This window comes from Panthera tigris, chromosome A2 (assembly GCF_018350195.1).
Source record: "Panthera tigris isolate Pti1 chromosome A2, P.tigris_Pti1_mat1.1, whole genome shotgun sequence".
NCBI lineage: Eukaryota > Metazoa > Chordata > Mammalia > Carnivora > Felidae > Panthera > Panthera tigris.
This window is the reverse complement of record NC_056661.1, coordinates 151,495,370-151,511,954: the sequence shown is the minus strand read 5'-3', so window position 1 is coordinate 151,511,954 and position 16,585 is coordinate 151,495,370. Positions and strand designations below refer to the sequence as shown.

General features: G+C 49.1%; 1 protein-coding gene across 6 annotated transcripts in view; it reads left to right on the top strand.

The window, feature by feature from the left end:
• CREB3L2 (cAMP responsive element binding protein 3 like 2) overlaps nucleotides 1-16,339 on the top strand; it is a 425,600-nt gene extending 409,261 nt beyond the window's left edge. For 5 of the 6 annotated variants that reach the window (XM_042973220.1, XM_042973216.1, XM_007082638.3 and 2 more), the window contains 4 exons: nucleotides 9,337-9,436; nucleotides 9,712-9,838; nucleotides 11,257-11,473; nucleotides 13,084-16,339. In XM_042973220.1, coding sequence (XP_042829154.1) covers nucleotides 9,337-9,436; nucleotides 9,712-9,838; nucleotides 11,257-11,473; nucleotides 13,084-13,159 — 520 coding nt within the window. In that variant the 3' untranslated portion in view covers nucleotides 13,160-16,339. Of the gene's footprint in view, nucleotides 1-9,336; nucleotides 9,437-9,711; nucleotides 9,839-11,256; nucleotides 11,493-13,083 lie in introns of all 6 variants that reach the window. The other variant, XM_042973212.1, reaches the window with a different exon arrangement.
• The last annotated feature ends 246 nt before the right edge of the window (nucleotides 16,340-16,585 follow it).

Genomic DNA, 16,585 nt, shown 5'->3' with positions numbered 1-16,585 from the left:
AATCTGAAGCAGGCTCCAGGCCCTGAGCTGTCAGCACAGAACCCAACGCGGGGCTGGAACTCACGAACCATGAGATCATGACCTGAGCCCCCAAGTCAGATGCTTAACCGACTGGGCCACCCAGGTGCCCCTTCCCACGGATTATCTTACAGGTTTTAGCCTGAGAGGTCAAGAAATAAAGATAGTGTTGCCCTGGTTGAGACAGGGAAGGTGGGTCCGCGTTCCCTCCAGCTTCTTCCCCCTTCTCTTTCTGTTCCCTGCCAAGGGCCTGACCTTGCTCAGAGGACACTGCACCAATCACATGGACTATAAGGTAAACCCTGCCAATCTCCTGCCCTACACCAGTCATAAGGCGCTGGTGTTTTGGGCATGTGATAAAGGGAGACTTTTGGTCCCTTTGCTCCTGTAACACTGCCTAAGTGACCCAGTGTTTGAACTAAGTACAGGGCTGGGCCTAATGAACACACACCTGTGTTTGTGTTCCTGGCCATGCTTCTTGCATTATTATCCTTTGGAGGGTGCTGGTCGGAGGGAAACGGCTCTCCGTGAACAGGATCCTGGGTCGCTAGAGTCGGGCGGGAGACCTTGGGCGCCATTGTCTCATACGGCAGGACATGGCGGGAAAAGTGACAGGATGTTTCCTCCTTGACCAGCTTAAAGGAAGATTATCTTTACAGTTTACCACTTCTGTGTTATACCCCACAAGGGACTTTTCCACCTCTCTAGATAAAAATGAGTGCCCAGATCAGGAGTCAGTCCTGAATCTTTCCCTTTATACTGGACTCAGCCGCAGCCACCTAGCATATTGTTGGTTTCTCGATGTAGAGACCCTTTTATCGGAGCTCGGGAAACCCGAAGAGCATGAAGACAGGAGAGAAAATGAAGACGTGCTCTTAAGGCTTCTGCAGCCTTACCTGGGAGGCTCTCGGAGCAGAGCCAAGCAGTGTGAAAGCACCTTCACACCTGCTCTGCTGAGGTGATCCACTAATTGCATGCCATCAGGAAACGTGTGAGATGAGAGAGAGAGAGAGAGAGAGAGAGAGAGAGAGAGAGGTTTCCCAGGGGGCCCGTCTTCCTGTGCTCAGTCAGGAAATACATTTTCACTTGCAGAGCGCGGATGAAGCCCGTGTGGGGGGGCTGCCGGGGGATCGTGCTGGCTGTCCTGTGCTCACGATCCACCCTTCTAAGCCGCAGGCTCTCTGGATGGCCCTGCCCGGGTCCCATTCCAGAGAAATCCCGCGCCGGTGACACACGCATACCGCCCAGCCCGGCAGTTTTAGGTGTTGGCGGTTCAGTTTGCTCCTCTCAATTCTGTATTTGGCTCTGTTGCCTCTGGAGGGCTGTGAGCCACCGGCCCTCTCCTCTGCCTTCATGTGTGGGGCCGTGGGAACTTAGAGTCGAACTGCACGTTAGCGGAGACCGTCTAATGTGACTCGTAGTCACGTCATTTTACAGAAAGGGAGACTGAAGCCCAGTGAGGTTCAGGTCATTCAAACGTCTAGAGGTAGAAGGGGGTGGGGCGGGCAGACTAGACCTCAGCCATTTAATTTTTAGATTAGTCCCCACCTTGATTTTTCTTGTGCTGCACCCCTTTCCAGGACCAGTGCCTTTCCTAGTGCAGGGCTACCTTCAACCTAAAGAAGAGGGCCTTGCTTTGGACCTGTGGTTTTGAGGAGTCCACTCTGGCTCACCTCTAGCCACACGTCTCTCCGTTGGAAGAGTAGTCAGCAGGGCCAGGATGATGCTTCCACGGGGAGCTCTCACCCTGCCCCTTCAGACCCTACCCTGGTACCTAGGATTCTGGAATTCCCTGCCCAAGGGCCTTGGCCCATCTCCAGGGCCTGTGTGGGTCTCTACCCAAAGTCTGTTCTCTGAAGGGTAGACCGGGCCACCCCCGCAGCTGATGGAGTGTGTAAGGAGTTTGAACCTTGGCCGGTGTCTGCCTGAAATCCTCCATGGCCTGTGAGGTCCTCTTAGCTATCATCGTCTCCATCCAACTCCACTTTGGCTTGTTCTTTTTTTTTTTTAATGGTCATTTATTTTTGAGAGAGAGAGAGAGAGTGAGCAAGGGAGGAGCAGAGAGAGAGGGAGACCCATGAACCGGGAGATCATGACCTAAGCCAAAGTCAGACGCTTAACTGACTGAGCCGCCCAGGTGCCCCTCTCATTCTTTGAACTATCTACAGTTCCTGGTAGAGGTCTTTCCCATTAAGTACACTGGGCTTTCCTGGTGTTCTGCCTCTCCTCGTGTGTTTACTTAGCCCACACAGCCGTACCTGTTTGCACCACACGCTGTTACCCTCTTCCCCTGGTTCGCCTGTTCTCTGTCCACGGACCGTGACAGCAGATCCCGCCCACTCCCCTACACAGAGAGGCCAGCGGAGTACTGGTGAATGGCACCACTTACCCTCTGCAGATCTTGATCTTGCTGTAATTCCCTGTCATTTCTCCGTTGTCTGTAACTTCTGGCTGTGAAGAGTATAAGCCTTCTTTTCAGGTGAAAATCTTTCAAACTTCAACAGATCATTGGGTACTAGACAGAGTTCCCCAGAGAGACTGGAAGGGCGTTTTAGTACAATTTTGTGGTAAAATTAGCCATTCCGCAGCCCCAGAAAACATTCTAGAGCTCTCTTGTTCTTGTTCCTGGGCAAGTAGGTAATAGAATGTTTCAGAAATGTCCTCTGATCCCTGCAAAACAAACGCTTTGTGATACAGCAGTTGCACAGAAAGAGGAAGGAGAAATTCATCCTTGTCCCCGTCCCCCTATTTAGGCCATAGCCCCATGAACAACTCTCAAAGCCTAAGTAAGAGATCATAAAGACCTAGGTATTCAAAGTTTAGGGTTTTAGCACCCTGTGACTGTCATTGGTTTATACATGTTACACTTCAGTATGTGAAAGTCGTGGAGGTGCTTCATGAGTCTCCTTGTATACACCACCTTCCCACCTTCACCCCAGGACTTTGAGGTAAATGTTTTAGCTTTTGGACACCTTCCTCCTAATCCTCCGAAATTTAGAGACATTAGCTCTCAAAGACTGGGGTGGGGGTGAGACAGGGAGGGATTCAGGTGAGACTTTTGTTCAGAAGGACATCATGAAGTCCTCTGATATCCCCCCATATATAATTATTTTGCGTCTGTGCACACACACAAGATAATTATGTATGGCTGAGTATAGATGTGTGTGAATTATATACGTGTGGCTATATCACTGCCCTTAGGCTTGCTTTTTAATTGTGACCATTGTGCGTTGTAGGTAGCGACCCAGACCCCCCACAGGAACATAATACGTCACATGCATAACTAATAGGAATGCTTCACAAAGGAATGCGTATTTACTCTGTGTGATGTCCTCTAATACCGTGTGTTCTGTTTGACTGTTTCCTTAAAAAACGCGGCAGTGGCAACCCAAGTGTTTTCACAACCCACTCATGGCTCATGATTTGGGACTGGGAAAATACTACGCTGTTAGTTCTATAAGGATGTGAAAAAACTGCTTGTATCTCTATAGGCTTATCCAGAGAGCGGTGTATATGCACACACGTATGTGTGCACACACGCACACACCGTAGCCCAATTGGTTCCGTTCCTCAGTAAGACGTGTTATGAGATACGATGGAAAGTATGTCTGCTCTCGAGAGGTCCTGGTTTGGAGCTTCTGGCCCAGGAAGGTTTTGGGAGCCACCAGTTGATTGTTTTTCCTGGGTTCTGGCTTCTCACGCCAGTGAGAAACTAGGTCCCTGAATGTTCAGAGCGTCACGTGCAATAACTGTGTGACCGTACTCTCTCTCCTTCTTGCCCTGTCGCTCAAAAATAAAGGAAACTGTAGAATACAAAATTAAATGAAATACAAAGAAAACACATGAGGCCATTGATGTATTTCCCTTATTATAAGATTATGTCTTGCACTCCTGGCCATTTTTTAATGTTTTGCCCAGTTTCCCTTGATATGCCTCCCAAGATACAGGGTGATACTTTATTTTGGGCAAGGCTGGCAGCTGCCTTCGACTGCTCTCTTGCAAAGAACTGTATGAGGACAGCCACTCAGTTTCTTTTTACGTCTCACCACAGGACAGAATCCACATTTTCAATCAAGAGTTGGACACTCCCAATTTAACAAGTGAAAAATCTCTTGGCCCAGATAAATGTTTGCTAAGAGTACTCTGTTCTCTAAATTGAGACCTTGCTCCCCAAAGCCTGAGAATTCATTAAGCCATAATTAGCCCCGGTCACTGATGATTTAAAATACAGTAATAAAGGAAAAGTTTATGCTGAGCTTTGAATGCACTGTTGGGTCTGTCCTGTGGTTAGGTTTTTAGAGCTTTAGCTTTAAAATATTTCTTCCGTTTCATCTGCTGGCTGCCTTTTCTTCAGCCGAAGCAGGCTAACAGCTGTCATCCACGCTCCCCGTCCTATGGGCCGTGGCATCTGTCCCCGTGGCATGAGGGAGAATCCCACATCATCTCAGACTAATATTTCAGTTTGGAGACACCACGCTTCCCTGTAAAGAGGGCAGGCTTCATCTGTCATCAGCGGAAAGGGACAGCAAGCACTCTGTAAAGGTGTATTTGCTTCAAGAAATCCAGAGTGTTCCAGGAGGTGGGGGTTCTCTCGTCATTTTGGTAGCCGATTACATCAAAGGCATTGACTCTGATTAGCCGCCTAAACCCAGGACTGGAATAACTTGGTTAAAGGTATGCAGCAGTGGCACCAAGATCTAAACTCAGCCAATCCCCTGTGTGAGCGCAGACGTACCAGCTGAGCAATCCTAAAGCCATCTCATCAGCTCTTTCGGTGTCTCACAGAGGGACACGTCTTGCAGTTTCCGTTTTCCTAAACAAAGCCCAGACATGACTTCCAGACACCTGATGTAGGGCAAAAATCACCCTTCATCCTTTTATCTATCACTTGGCACTTTATCTTTGGTCTATCTGGTGGAGATGTGCCAGGAAATGTTGATTTGCCCTTATTGTTTCTTTGGTAGCAATATCACGAAACTTTGTTAGTATGTATCTCATTGCCATCCGACTGATTTTTCCTGTGGCTCTTCCATCTGTGGCTTGGCCCCGGCTGATAGTAAACTTTTCTTATCTAACAGTGGACGGTGGACATTATCTCTTCATTGGGCTGTTGTTGATACGAGGTTAATGTCACTGGGTGTGAGAAAAATCTCCTTAACCAAGAAGTATTTTGGTTACAGATTTTGTTAGGTAATAAACCAGGGTACCCATGTTGCAGTGCATTGGAAGGTACCTGAACTACAGCACCAGGTTTTAGTTTACATATTAGGTCTTCAGCTTAACAAGTTACATGTCTTTCGGACAATTATTTTGTATCTCCGGATGTGGAGTTCCTAGAACTCAATCAGTGGGTGCTCAGTCACTGTTAATTTCCTTTCCTTATGACAACAAAAATGAGTATTTCTGTCAAATATAAATGAATTCCCCAGACTTGACTGGATCATGAAATCTGTTTAGATTTGGGGATGGATGGGCTAGCTAAATCTCTTTCCTTGGGTGAAATCACTCAGAGTTGCTGATGGATGGGCTTCCGAGTGTGATCATTTCTACCATTTGGTTCAGTTCACCTCCACTAATCCACATAGGAGAAGCAGCAGCAAAGAGCACATTATCAATCACTGTTGCTTTCCACCAAAATTTCAAGCTAAGGAAAAAGAATCTATGTCAAAACTACATGTTTATTCCTCTTAAAGAGTTAGATTATAAACTGTTAGAAGTCAGGGACCATCAAACAACTATTTTCATTTGCAATGGACTCAATATAATTATCATGAGTTTGGAGACGATCTGCTGCTGAGTGCCAAGGAAAATGCCATATACACCTGGAAAACCTGAAGCCTTGCCTGCTCACCCAGCCAGACTTAAATGACCCTTCTTCCAAACTTGTAGCACTTTGCCTGTAGCTGGGGGCCGCTTAGCTTGAGGCTAAGACATTCTACCATTGGCGTTTAGGTATGTCTGATCTGTTAGAGCTCTGTTTTTAGGGGGCGCAACAGAGCCTCCTGGGAGGCTCTTCATTCATCCCAGGGAAATGGTACCAGGCCTAGCGATCTCAACCAGAAATTTGAAGAGAGGAATGATTCCGAGTAATTTGCTGCATTGGTTTTCTTGGTGTTTCATGCTCCAAGGACTGGGCAAAGAGCAGGAAATGGGCAGGAAGGGAGTGTGGGATGGTTGTGGGTGAATAGGGATGGTTGGGAAAAGATGGAAATGGTTTCACTTTAAAATCATCTCGACACTTGGGAAATGGGTCTGGGGACATCTAGAGTGCTGCTGTCTAAAGCCCGGATGGACAAAGGCACAGAGCACAGCTGAACGTGAGCCCCTTCGGCTGCCAGCTCAGGCAGCAGATGGGCCCCATGGGAGTTGAAATACCCCCTCCCCCTCCCCCACGGAGCGGCAGCCACCACTTTAAGACGTGGCTCTTGGGCAGCGAGCCAGGAAGCCAGGAGGCCCCTTTCCATAGTTGAGTAGGCAACAGAAACATTAATCCGGGACCCCAGGAAGAGGCCAGAATATGAGAGAAAGGGGTTTGTGCTGTCCGGGCAAATACAGGTCTTGTTTGTGGGCTCACCTATATATATCCTGCCCCAGGAATCCCAAAATCCAGCACGGAGAGCCCAGTGAGGGCTTTGGGGTCGGCAGCACAGATGGTGGCCAATAAAATGTAAACCCCCACCAGCCACCTGTCATTCTCTGCGAGAATGAATGCTCACCCAGCAAGTTGGTGCATAGCAGTCCACTTAGCGCCCAGCTTGGGAACAGCAGCTTTGCTAGTGGGTAAGAGTAGAGTGCTCTGGGCGCCGGGGTGGCTCAGTCGGTTAAGCATCTGACACTTGAGTTCGGTTCAGGTCACAGTCTCGTAGTTTGTGAGTTCAAGCCCTGCGTGGGGCTCTGCGCTGACAGCGTGGAACCTGCTTGGGATTCTCTGTCTCCCTCTATCTCTGCCCCTCCCCAACCCTTCTGTCTCTCAAAATAAATAAGTTTAAAAATGAAAATAATAATAATAAAAGAATGGAGTGCTCTTAGGGAGTGCGGGGATAAGAGAACAAATTTGACAAGGAAAAAAACTTGTTGCATCATATGATCATTTAGTTGTAAATTCTTATTTTTTTCCCCTTTCTTTCTCAGCTTCGTTGAGGTATAATTGGCAAAAACGTTAGATAGTTAAAGTGTACATGATGAGTAGATATATGCACGCATTGTGGAATATTCCTCACATCAAGTTAATTAACACATCCATCACCTCACATATTTACCTTTTTTTTTGTTTTTAATTTTTTATTGAGTGCATTTAAGTTCAACTCTCTTAATGAATTTCAATGAGCCAATACAGTGTTATAGACAATAGTCATCACGTTATAGGTTAGATTCTCAGACCTTCTTCATCTTAGAGCTGAAAGTTTGTATCCTTTTACCAGCCTCTCCCCAATTCCCCCAACCTCCAGCTGTTGGCAACTAGTTTTCTACTGTTTCTAAGTTCAACTTTAAAAAAAAATTTTTTTTTCTCTTTTAAGCTTCCAAGTATAAGTCATACCACGTGGAATTTTTCTTTCTCTGGTTTATTTCACTTAGTGTAATGTTCTCCAGGTTCATCATCCATACAGTCACAAATGACAGTCTCTCTTTAAGTAGGATTTAAAATAACCATACTATCAGTATTTATAAGCTTTGAGTAACATACAGAACACTTTTATTATTTTTTTTATTTTTTAATGTTTATTTGTTTTTGAGAGACAGAGAGACAGAGCCTGAGCAGGGGAGGGGCAGAGAGAGAGGGAGACACAGAATGCGAAGCGGGCTCCAGGCTCTGAGCTGTCAGCACAGAGCTTCACGTGGGGCTCGAACCCACGAGCCGAGAGATCATGACCTGAGCCAAAGCCGGACACTTAACCAGCTGAGCTACCCAGGCACCCCAAATCCGCCCCCATTCGTAGCCATCTAGCTGCTGAAGGCCATATCATCCCATGGCCAACCTGTCCCTGCTTGGCTTAAACCCCAGGAGAACCCGTTTCCTTGGCACTTGTCAGGGTAAATGTTGCAAACTCTAGAACCCCGGCTTGTCCTTCGAGTACTTGAAAGCTATTCAGGAGACAGACAGACCGTGGTGGGAAGCAAGTTCTCTGGGAGAGCCCAGAATTCTGCAAATGAGAGATTTGCTGACGTTTCCCAGTGAACTTGTCTGGCCTTCTGATGTGATATCATGGCCTGCATTTTCTTTTTTTTTTTTGAAAATTTCTAAGGCTCAAAAAAAAGCATCTGCTTATACAATCTTCGCACTTGGCCACATGCATTGGGCTTGGGGAAGGGGGTGCGGCCAGGAGGGGCTTCAAGATCTCTGCTGCTCGCACACACTCATCCCAGGGGCTCTGATTCAGGAGGCAGTGCTGTCAGATCCTTTTCTGTGGCTCACACTGTTCAAAATTCATGAAGAATTTCACCATCTGCTCTTTCTGTGACCTGATGTCACACAGACCAGAATACAGTATTCTCATCCCAAACCCTTCCCTTTTAAGGGTGTGCACACTTGTCCAATTTTAGGGAGAGAACTCTTTTTTTGCTCCTGCCGCCTGTCTCCTCCTGCAGAAGGATCAGAGTCTGTATGGGAGGATGGTTTCCGAGATCCCTGGCTCTGAGCGTGGGTCCAGTTGAGCAGGCCTCTTTGCTCCGTCGTATTTTGGCTTCGTTTCTGACTCTAGAGGTGCCATGAGCCTTCAAGAACCACGGCTTGAGGTGCCTCTGGCCGTTGCCTCCCTGCCATTCCTGGTTTTCCTCTTTCTCCTCAAATTTGCTAAGTGACCGCTGCTCGCTGATGCCGCTGCCATTTCCCATGGCGGCCACCACCCCCGGCCACTCCTTCAGTTGTTCTCTGTTGGGCATTTTCCTCTTCTCTTTGCCTTTTCTCCTTCCTTACGTCTTCCTCACTGTTTCTTCTCTCATGGGTAAATAATTGTCCTTGTATCACCAGCACCCGCCCCGCAAAATGTTCTTTTGGCTCATTTTTTTGTCAGTGGCTGACAGACAAGGCCTGGCATGTCAGGGGTAACTTGGGGCAATTCACCTCTGACTCAGAGCAGCACAAGACGCGGATGGGCTGTTCAAGCGGGCTCCTCCCCGGCCCTGGGAAGCTCTACAGCACTGGTTCTGGAAGGCACCGGTGTCCGCATCTTCCTCCGAATGAAACTTTGCCTCGGTGCTGGGTGCACATTCGGGCACGAGGCTTCAGCAGCTTCCCCAGAGCATGGGGGAAGAGGTCACCTGAAAGCACCCCCTTCTGTCCCAGACTCCCCTCATGGCTTTGATTTGTTGCATTTGCAGAACTCTCCTGCAGCAACTACAGAAGCTTCAGACGTTGGTGATGGGCAAGGTTTCGCGCACCTGCAAGTTGGCGGGCACGCAGACCGGCACGTGCCTCATGGTGAGCTTCCCAAAGAGACGGCGCCCTAGGCGCCCCAGCCCACCCCCATCTCCAGTGTCCCCCCAGCTTGCCCAGTCCAGGTGCGGTGGGAGGAACCACGCGGCTCGCTCAGACGCAGTTGCTTTGCCGCGATGTGACAGCGGGTGAGCTGATGGTGCATTCCGGTGGCCTCATGAAGGGGAGTCCGTCTCCCCAGACTTCCCAGGTGGTGCAGGGCTCAAGGTTTGCCCTGTGGACCTTGGAGCTGACAGGCCCTGCGTCCTCTCCCCCTGCAGGTGGTTGTGCTCTGCTTTGCTGTTGCATTCGGGAGCTTCTTTCAGGGCTACGGACCCTATCCGTCTGCCACCAAGATGGCTCTGCCCAGCCCGCACTCCAGGCAGGAGCCCTATACAGCCTCTGTCGGTAAGACAGCACTCAGCAACTCGTGAAGGATCTCGTTTCATGTCTCTGGGGTTTTTTGAAAGTTCGCCTTTCTGAAGCGAGTCTTATGAGAAAGTCTAACTTTTAAAAAGTGGCAGAAGTGTAGCTTCTCCATTGAAGGGAGGGAAGAGAGACATGGGGGTATGGTGCCCGGGCCGCTGGGTCTCCCCTCGTGTCCCTCACCTGCTGGGCTGAGGCACCGCTGGGGATTCTCTAGAGCCTGATAGAGCACAGTTTGCAAACTCTTTTGCTATAGACCACGTTCCCTGGCAAATTCTTGAGGTCTCCTTTTCGCGCTCTGAGAAAGGGGTGGGATGTGGATTTGGTGGGGGTGGGTGGGGAATAGACTGGGGGGAGCAGTAAGCTTCCCGTGACATTTTAAAGGAACTCCTGTGTTTCTCCTTCCATTCAGGGGAAATGTATGTTACCACAGTAAGAATCCCAGAAATGAATCAGTCTGTCTTACAAAACATCATGGCCAAGACTGAGAGAATTTAGAGACCTGGGTGTTAGAGGAGTGTGTGGTAACCTCACCCAGATCACTGATCCCTTTTAAGTACGTAGGAAATAACAGCGGTCTCTGGGGATCATGATATATACACCAGTACACATGCATATACACTAATAAGAGCAAATGTGGATGGAATTGGAGGTGCTGGATTTGGGGGAGGCACAGTTCTGCAGTTCTGAAAGGGCTCTGGTCGTCACCAGGTAGTTGTATCTCCGCCAGGTGTATGACAGAAACACTGGCATTTCAACCAGATAATTTCAGTGACCTCCTGGGAAGTTCTTTTTTCCCTAAGGGAATGTATCTGTAAATTTAAATGGAAGCCAATGGGAGCAGAGTTTCTGTGTTGCAGAGAATTGCTACAGAGCCCTCTAGCAAGGCAGCCGTCCTATAAAACAAAGAAACGGTCTCCATGATTTGATTTATGACTCTGGCTTTGTGCCTCCTCTCCGGTTTCTAAATGAAAACGCAGCTTTCTGCCCTGGTACCTTCTCTCCGTGCAAGACCGACTCATTGGAAATGTTTCTTATTTTAGCTGCTCTGGACATCCCCAAGTATTTGACTCCCATTCTTCATGAATTGTTTCCCCCAGATGGTTATGGGTGGGCAAGGAGGGGAGTTTTATTTTCAAAGCAGTGGGGGTGGAAGTTTGCTTCATGTTTATTTGCTTTCCTTTTGTTCTTCCAGCACTGTATAATTGGTATAATTTTTCAATGCGCAAAACTCTGAAACCCTGAAGCCTTTGTGGAAAGCCAGCTCCAGCTGGCACCCTCAGTTCTGGGCAACAAGAACCCACAAATTGGAATCTGCTCCCAGCCCTGGGCAGTGAGTGAGGGGATGTGGTAAACCCTGCAGTCTTTCCCTAACACCTGTTCCTTTGCTCTGTCCTCAGTGAGATCCAGGAACCTGCTCATCTATGAGGAACATTCTCCCCTGGAGGAGCCGTCCGGCCCAGCCTCGGCTGGGGAACTTGGGCCTTGGGACAGAGGCTCCTCCCTGCTCAGGGCATCAGGGTTGGATCCCAGGCCTGAAGTGGATCTTCCCCATTTCATTCTGTCAAATGAGAGCAGCCTGGAGAAATCCGTGCTATTGGAGTTACAGCAGCACTTGTGAGTCAAGCACACGCAGGTGCACGGATGATGGGTTGTGAGTCAGCAACCTGGAATGTGGGGTGTAGACATTGCGTAGGCATGGCGCAGCCCCTGGGCTCCTTCGGGACCTATTTCCAGGACCCAGGACTCTGGAGAGTTTACTACTTGTCAATAGCTGCCCTTCGCAGAGACTGGGGATGCGGCCTAGGATGAGCCGCCCCTGTGTCTGCTCTATCACTGGGGAACCCGAGGTGGTGGCTCCCAGAGGTGACTTCCTTCTGCCTCCCCTCAAAGCCTCATAAACACACTTAGAGCCCGCCCTTAGCAGCGTGCTTGCCACACGAATGCAGCCTTAGGACACCTCCCCTACCTTCCAGCTACAGACACATATGTCAGGCTGTGTGTCAATATATAGTTTTATGATTTGTAAGTAAAAGCATATATGAATTATAATTATATATTTATATCGAGGGACATCGTTTGAGAGGCACTGAGCATATATACCTGATTCCATATTGAAAATAACGTATGGGGCTCCAATTCTCCGTGAGTTGTTTCTTTTCGATAGTGGTGGAGAACAGCCTTTTTGGAAACACAAAGGCATACAGGATGGCCAGATGTTGTTATGCTGGGGTGGGCTCCTGAAAATGCCAGACGGTGCAGGAAGGAGGGTCTGCGTGCACACTCCTGGGCCTGCCTGGTGTGAGTGGTGACCTTGTTGCCCTGACCCCTGTGCTTCCCAGAAAGTGTGCTCTTCCAATGCTAATGCTCCCACTTGAAGATTCTATTTCAAATTCCTCGGCTTTTTTTCACCCTAAAGCAGTGGGGCAAGGTTCATAATTATGTGGACTTTCATGTGTTTACATTGTACATGCATATTTAACATTTACTAGCACTTACTATTTTAAGTACTATGCAAATGTGATATATAAATCCTTTTAAATACTTTAAGAGGCGAGGCATTATTATTATTTCCATTCCAGAGACATTTGTGGGGGAGCCACTGGGAGCTGTAGAGGACTCAGCTGCTTGATCATGTGCATATGCATGACACAAGTCTTCTCCCCTCTTGGCTCAACTGTTCAGGGACCCACCGAAACCTCACTTCTTCTGGGATCTCTCCCTGATACCAAAAGCCCCGTAGCCCTCCGCTGAATGCCTAGAGACTTTCTACACTTTAATAGCATTTATTTTCTATTATGTGTTGAGTGTTATTTCAGGGTAGCTTTTTCTCTTGAATTTATCTCAACTATTAGCATTGTAGACCAGGAGTCAGACTTTATCCTTTAATTCTCTTCTTTCCGGAGTCTAGCATAGGGGACACCACCCAATAAATACATGACCTTAAAGCAATTTATGACAAATCAGCATCACACCACCGTGTTTATCCTTTGGGTTGGGACATCTCCTATTAGGCGGTGATAAAGGTAAGAATGGGAACAAGTGCACGGGCTGGTAGCTGGAAAGTTTGGGAACAGAGGATTGTCATTAGGTGGGAAAAGAGTAAGAACACGCTTGGGCCAGCCCACAAAGTCAGTCATGGAATGACTGTATGATCCTCCCAAGCATGAGAATCATAGTTGTCCGTTGGTGGCTCAGACTCTTTTCTCCTTTCGGTATCTTCACAGGGTCAGCACCAAACTGGAGGGGAACGAGACACTAAAAGTTGTAGAACTCGACAGAAGAGTGAACGCCACCTTCTGAAGAGGCCGTCTCCACCTCCCTCTTTCTCTTCGCTCTCCTTTTACGTCTCCCAACCCCCCTTGTCAGGAGCTTTTCCTTTTTGCTTTTGATCTGGATGAAGACACGGGCGAGCGGTCGTGGCTTTGGATGGGAGGACAGCTTGGGATTTCCACCTGCGGTGAGAGAGCGCCTCCCTCTCCCTCCCCCTTGAAGAACGGAGCCCGGCATCCCTCCCTCCCTCTTGCTTGCTGCCATAGGAAATTATTTTAGGTCCAGGGCTGGGACGAGCAGACTTGTTTCCACCAAGAGTGCCAAAAAGAGACTGCCTCTTTCTCACTGTGGGGCGTGAAGAAGAGATGACGCTTGTTCTTTTGAGACCGCACACTCTAGCCACAGAAATACCAGGATGCCTGTTGGGATCTGGCAAAGCACTGACTGATGTCCTGCCTTCCTCAGCCTCGGCTGCCGGAGCGTCCACCCCCAAGAGCCTCAGAGGTGCCGGGGCCTTCAGTGAGCACCCCTGCCACTCTGCCCCGACCGAGCCCTGGCAGATCGTCCTCCCCGCGCCGGAGCGAGGATGCCCCCACCCCCACCCCACCCCCCTTCTCAGGCCGCAAGTGCAATGCCTGAAGGAATCAGGCTCCTCTACTCCAGGCAAACCTGCCCCGTCTTGTTGCTTGTAGGACTTCCCCACATACCCATAGGTCTGCCTCCCCAGCTTCTCCTCCCCGTTTGTAAATAGTATTTATTAGCTCACTGAGGCTTCCCGCTGGCAACCACACTGAAGAGATCTGACGCCTCCCTCCAAACGGCCAAAGTCTCCTGTTGGCCCGTGGAGCTCGGAGGGTACCCGAAGCTCTGGGATCCCAATCCCCCAGATGGTGGCTTCTATTTGTTTTCATCTTCTTCTTCTACGTCAACCCCCTCCCCTTCCTCCTCCTCTCCCATCTTCCCCTTCCTCCTCGTCCTCCTCCTTCTTCAACCCAAGGCCTATCGTTGTACTTGGGAAATCCCCGGAAGCTTGGGTCGTCCCACGGAATGAAGTCACAGGGAAAGACGGAGCAACACCTTGCTCGGGTCGGTGGCTCTGTGGCCACGTGCTTTCCCTGCCCTGTTCCTGTGGCAGAAGGGAATCCCCGTCCCCGACATCAGGCGTCGCGGACAACCTTGCTGGCTTGCCTCTCCGCACCTGCGCCCAGCCCCCTCCTCCCCACCTGCCCTGACACTTCTGCTGTACCCTCCCTTCTGCCCCAACACAGAGGGTGGGCCTGAGGCCTGGGGCTGGAGTACGTGACCTTAGTTTCCACAGTCTTACCTTTTATAGTCAGGTTTGGCTACTTTGCAGCTCACCCAAAGAGATACCACCTAATCCCCCAACCTACTTTTATTTTTATTTTTTTTTTAATGATTAAAAGTAACTTTTGTAGTTTAAAATTTTCTTTCCTCTTTCATACAGATAAGAAATGGAAATTGCCTTTTTATTGTATAATGTAGAAGATTCCCCATAAGTGTTTTCCCCTAGCTTGTGAAAGATTTCGTATAAGGAATGTGCTTACCTTTTGTATTTTATTTTTAGTATTAGCTGCAGGGCCTTTAGCTTTACCTCTGGTCTCTCTCTCTCTTTTGTCGACACTGTCACTGGAACCTGCACTTACGAGGGATTAAGCCCACACCTGGGCCTTTCGTTCCATGTCAGATGCAGGATTTGGTGTCATTAGCTTTTGCCATCATACCTCATGAGCAGATCCCTGCTTGGTCTGCCGAGGTACATCTGGAGCTCCCCGTGAGTGATTCCTCTCTCTGTGCTGTGGTGGAGAGAGTTCCAGACTGGGAGATGCCAACTGTGTCTCTTCAGCTGTGTGTGGAAGCCGGATCAGGGCTGCTGTCTGCAGTCTCACAGCCCCTCACGTTGGCCAGAGAGCATAGGCCGTCAGAGTTGTGCGGGGAGAGGGGCTGCTAACATGCCCCTGCCCCTGCTTCTCTCCTCTCCCTTCCCTCCTTCCCTTCTGCTCTAGATTTTCCTGGGCCTGGCTGGTGTCGGGTAGGGCCACGGGCTGCTGTGGTTCATCCCTTTAAAACGCCGTGTAATTATCAGGCACAGGTAGCCCGTGGGGGCCTGAGGAGGTCAAAAAGAATTAACTCCAATAGTATTTGGCCGATGAGAAAGGAGGGGTTTTTGCATTTGAGGGCAGAAGTGTGAGAATGGGTCAGCATACTCACCTGCTGCCATGGAACCAGATCCAGGTTTTGAAGGCTCCAGGGGTAGCCAGGGTAGAAAACCCTGTTCTTCTGAATGAGGCGGGAGCCGGGAAAGGCCGGTAGACTTCCAGTCTCTCCCTTAGTACCTTGAGGATTTTATTTTGGCCCCTACCTGCCTTTGCTTGTTGTCCCCTTCTCCAGACCTCCAAACAGCAGGGTGTTCTCTCTGGGACGCTGTTCTTCCAGAACTGAGTCTGTATCTAGAGACCTGAGACATCAGCTTGGGAGCTCAAATGGCCATAGTAAGGGGGTTCCACGTCCTCCTGCTGTTTTGAGAAAAGCCTCTGCCCTTCGCTCCCAATGTGGGCAAGTAAAGGGAACAAAATAGTCGTCCCTTGGGGAGGATCCCAGGGCGTGGAGAAGACACAGAAGGGCCGAAGGATACCCAAGAATTCACAGATGTGTGCTCGTTTTCTGTCCCAGGGTTAAGCCCAGACCTCAGTGGATTTGTTTCCCCAGATGCAGCGGTCCACTAGTCCAGGCAGTAATATCTGGTTAGCCTGCCGATGTCAAGCAGTGGCAGACGTCGGCTTCCAAACTTCAGTTTTGAACACTGTGACACTGTTGGCGTAATCATAAACCATAAATAATAAATATGTTACTCATAAATACATTAATTCTACTCTTCATCGTGAAAGCAGGGTTTCCTCTTTCCTTTCTTTGATTACCCTGGTGAAGGAGATGTCTTGCAAACATTCAGAGAACAAGCAGTTTTTCACTGGGTGAGACCTGAGTAACGCCCCCCCCCCCCCCCCACTTGGCCCTTTCCACACAGCTCTTGACTTTGTGCTCAGAAACGGATGCTGGAAATGAAAGGCCTCAGTGCCAGTTTAAGAAGGAATTCCCATGAAGTGTCAGGACCCTGGAGCCTCGGCCACATAAAAGAGAGTATTATGTCAAAAATCTGATAGCTGAACTAGGCTGTTCCTTTTGCGTGGGGGGTGGGGGGGTGGGGGTGAACTTTGACACTGGTGTAGGCAAAATTAGATAACCTTTTTTGGCTAATGGAGATGATTTTGACTTGGAGAGCTCATTCGTCGATTGTGAAAGCAGCTTTTGGCTCAACTTACTTATAAAGCGCCTGTAATTACCATGGTGTTTTTCTTCCCAAATCTCTCAGCTTAGCCTGAATGCCAAAAGAGGGCGGTGACCCTCACGTGCCGGTAGAGCAGGCGTGTCGAATTGATT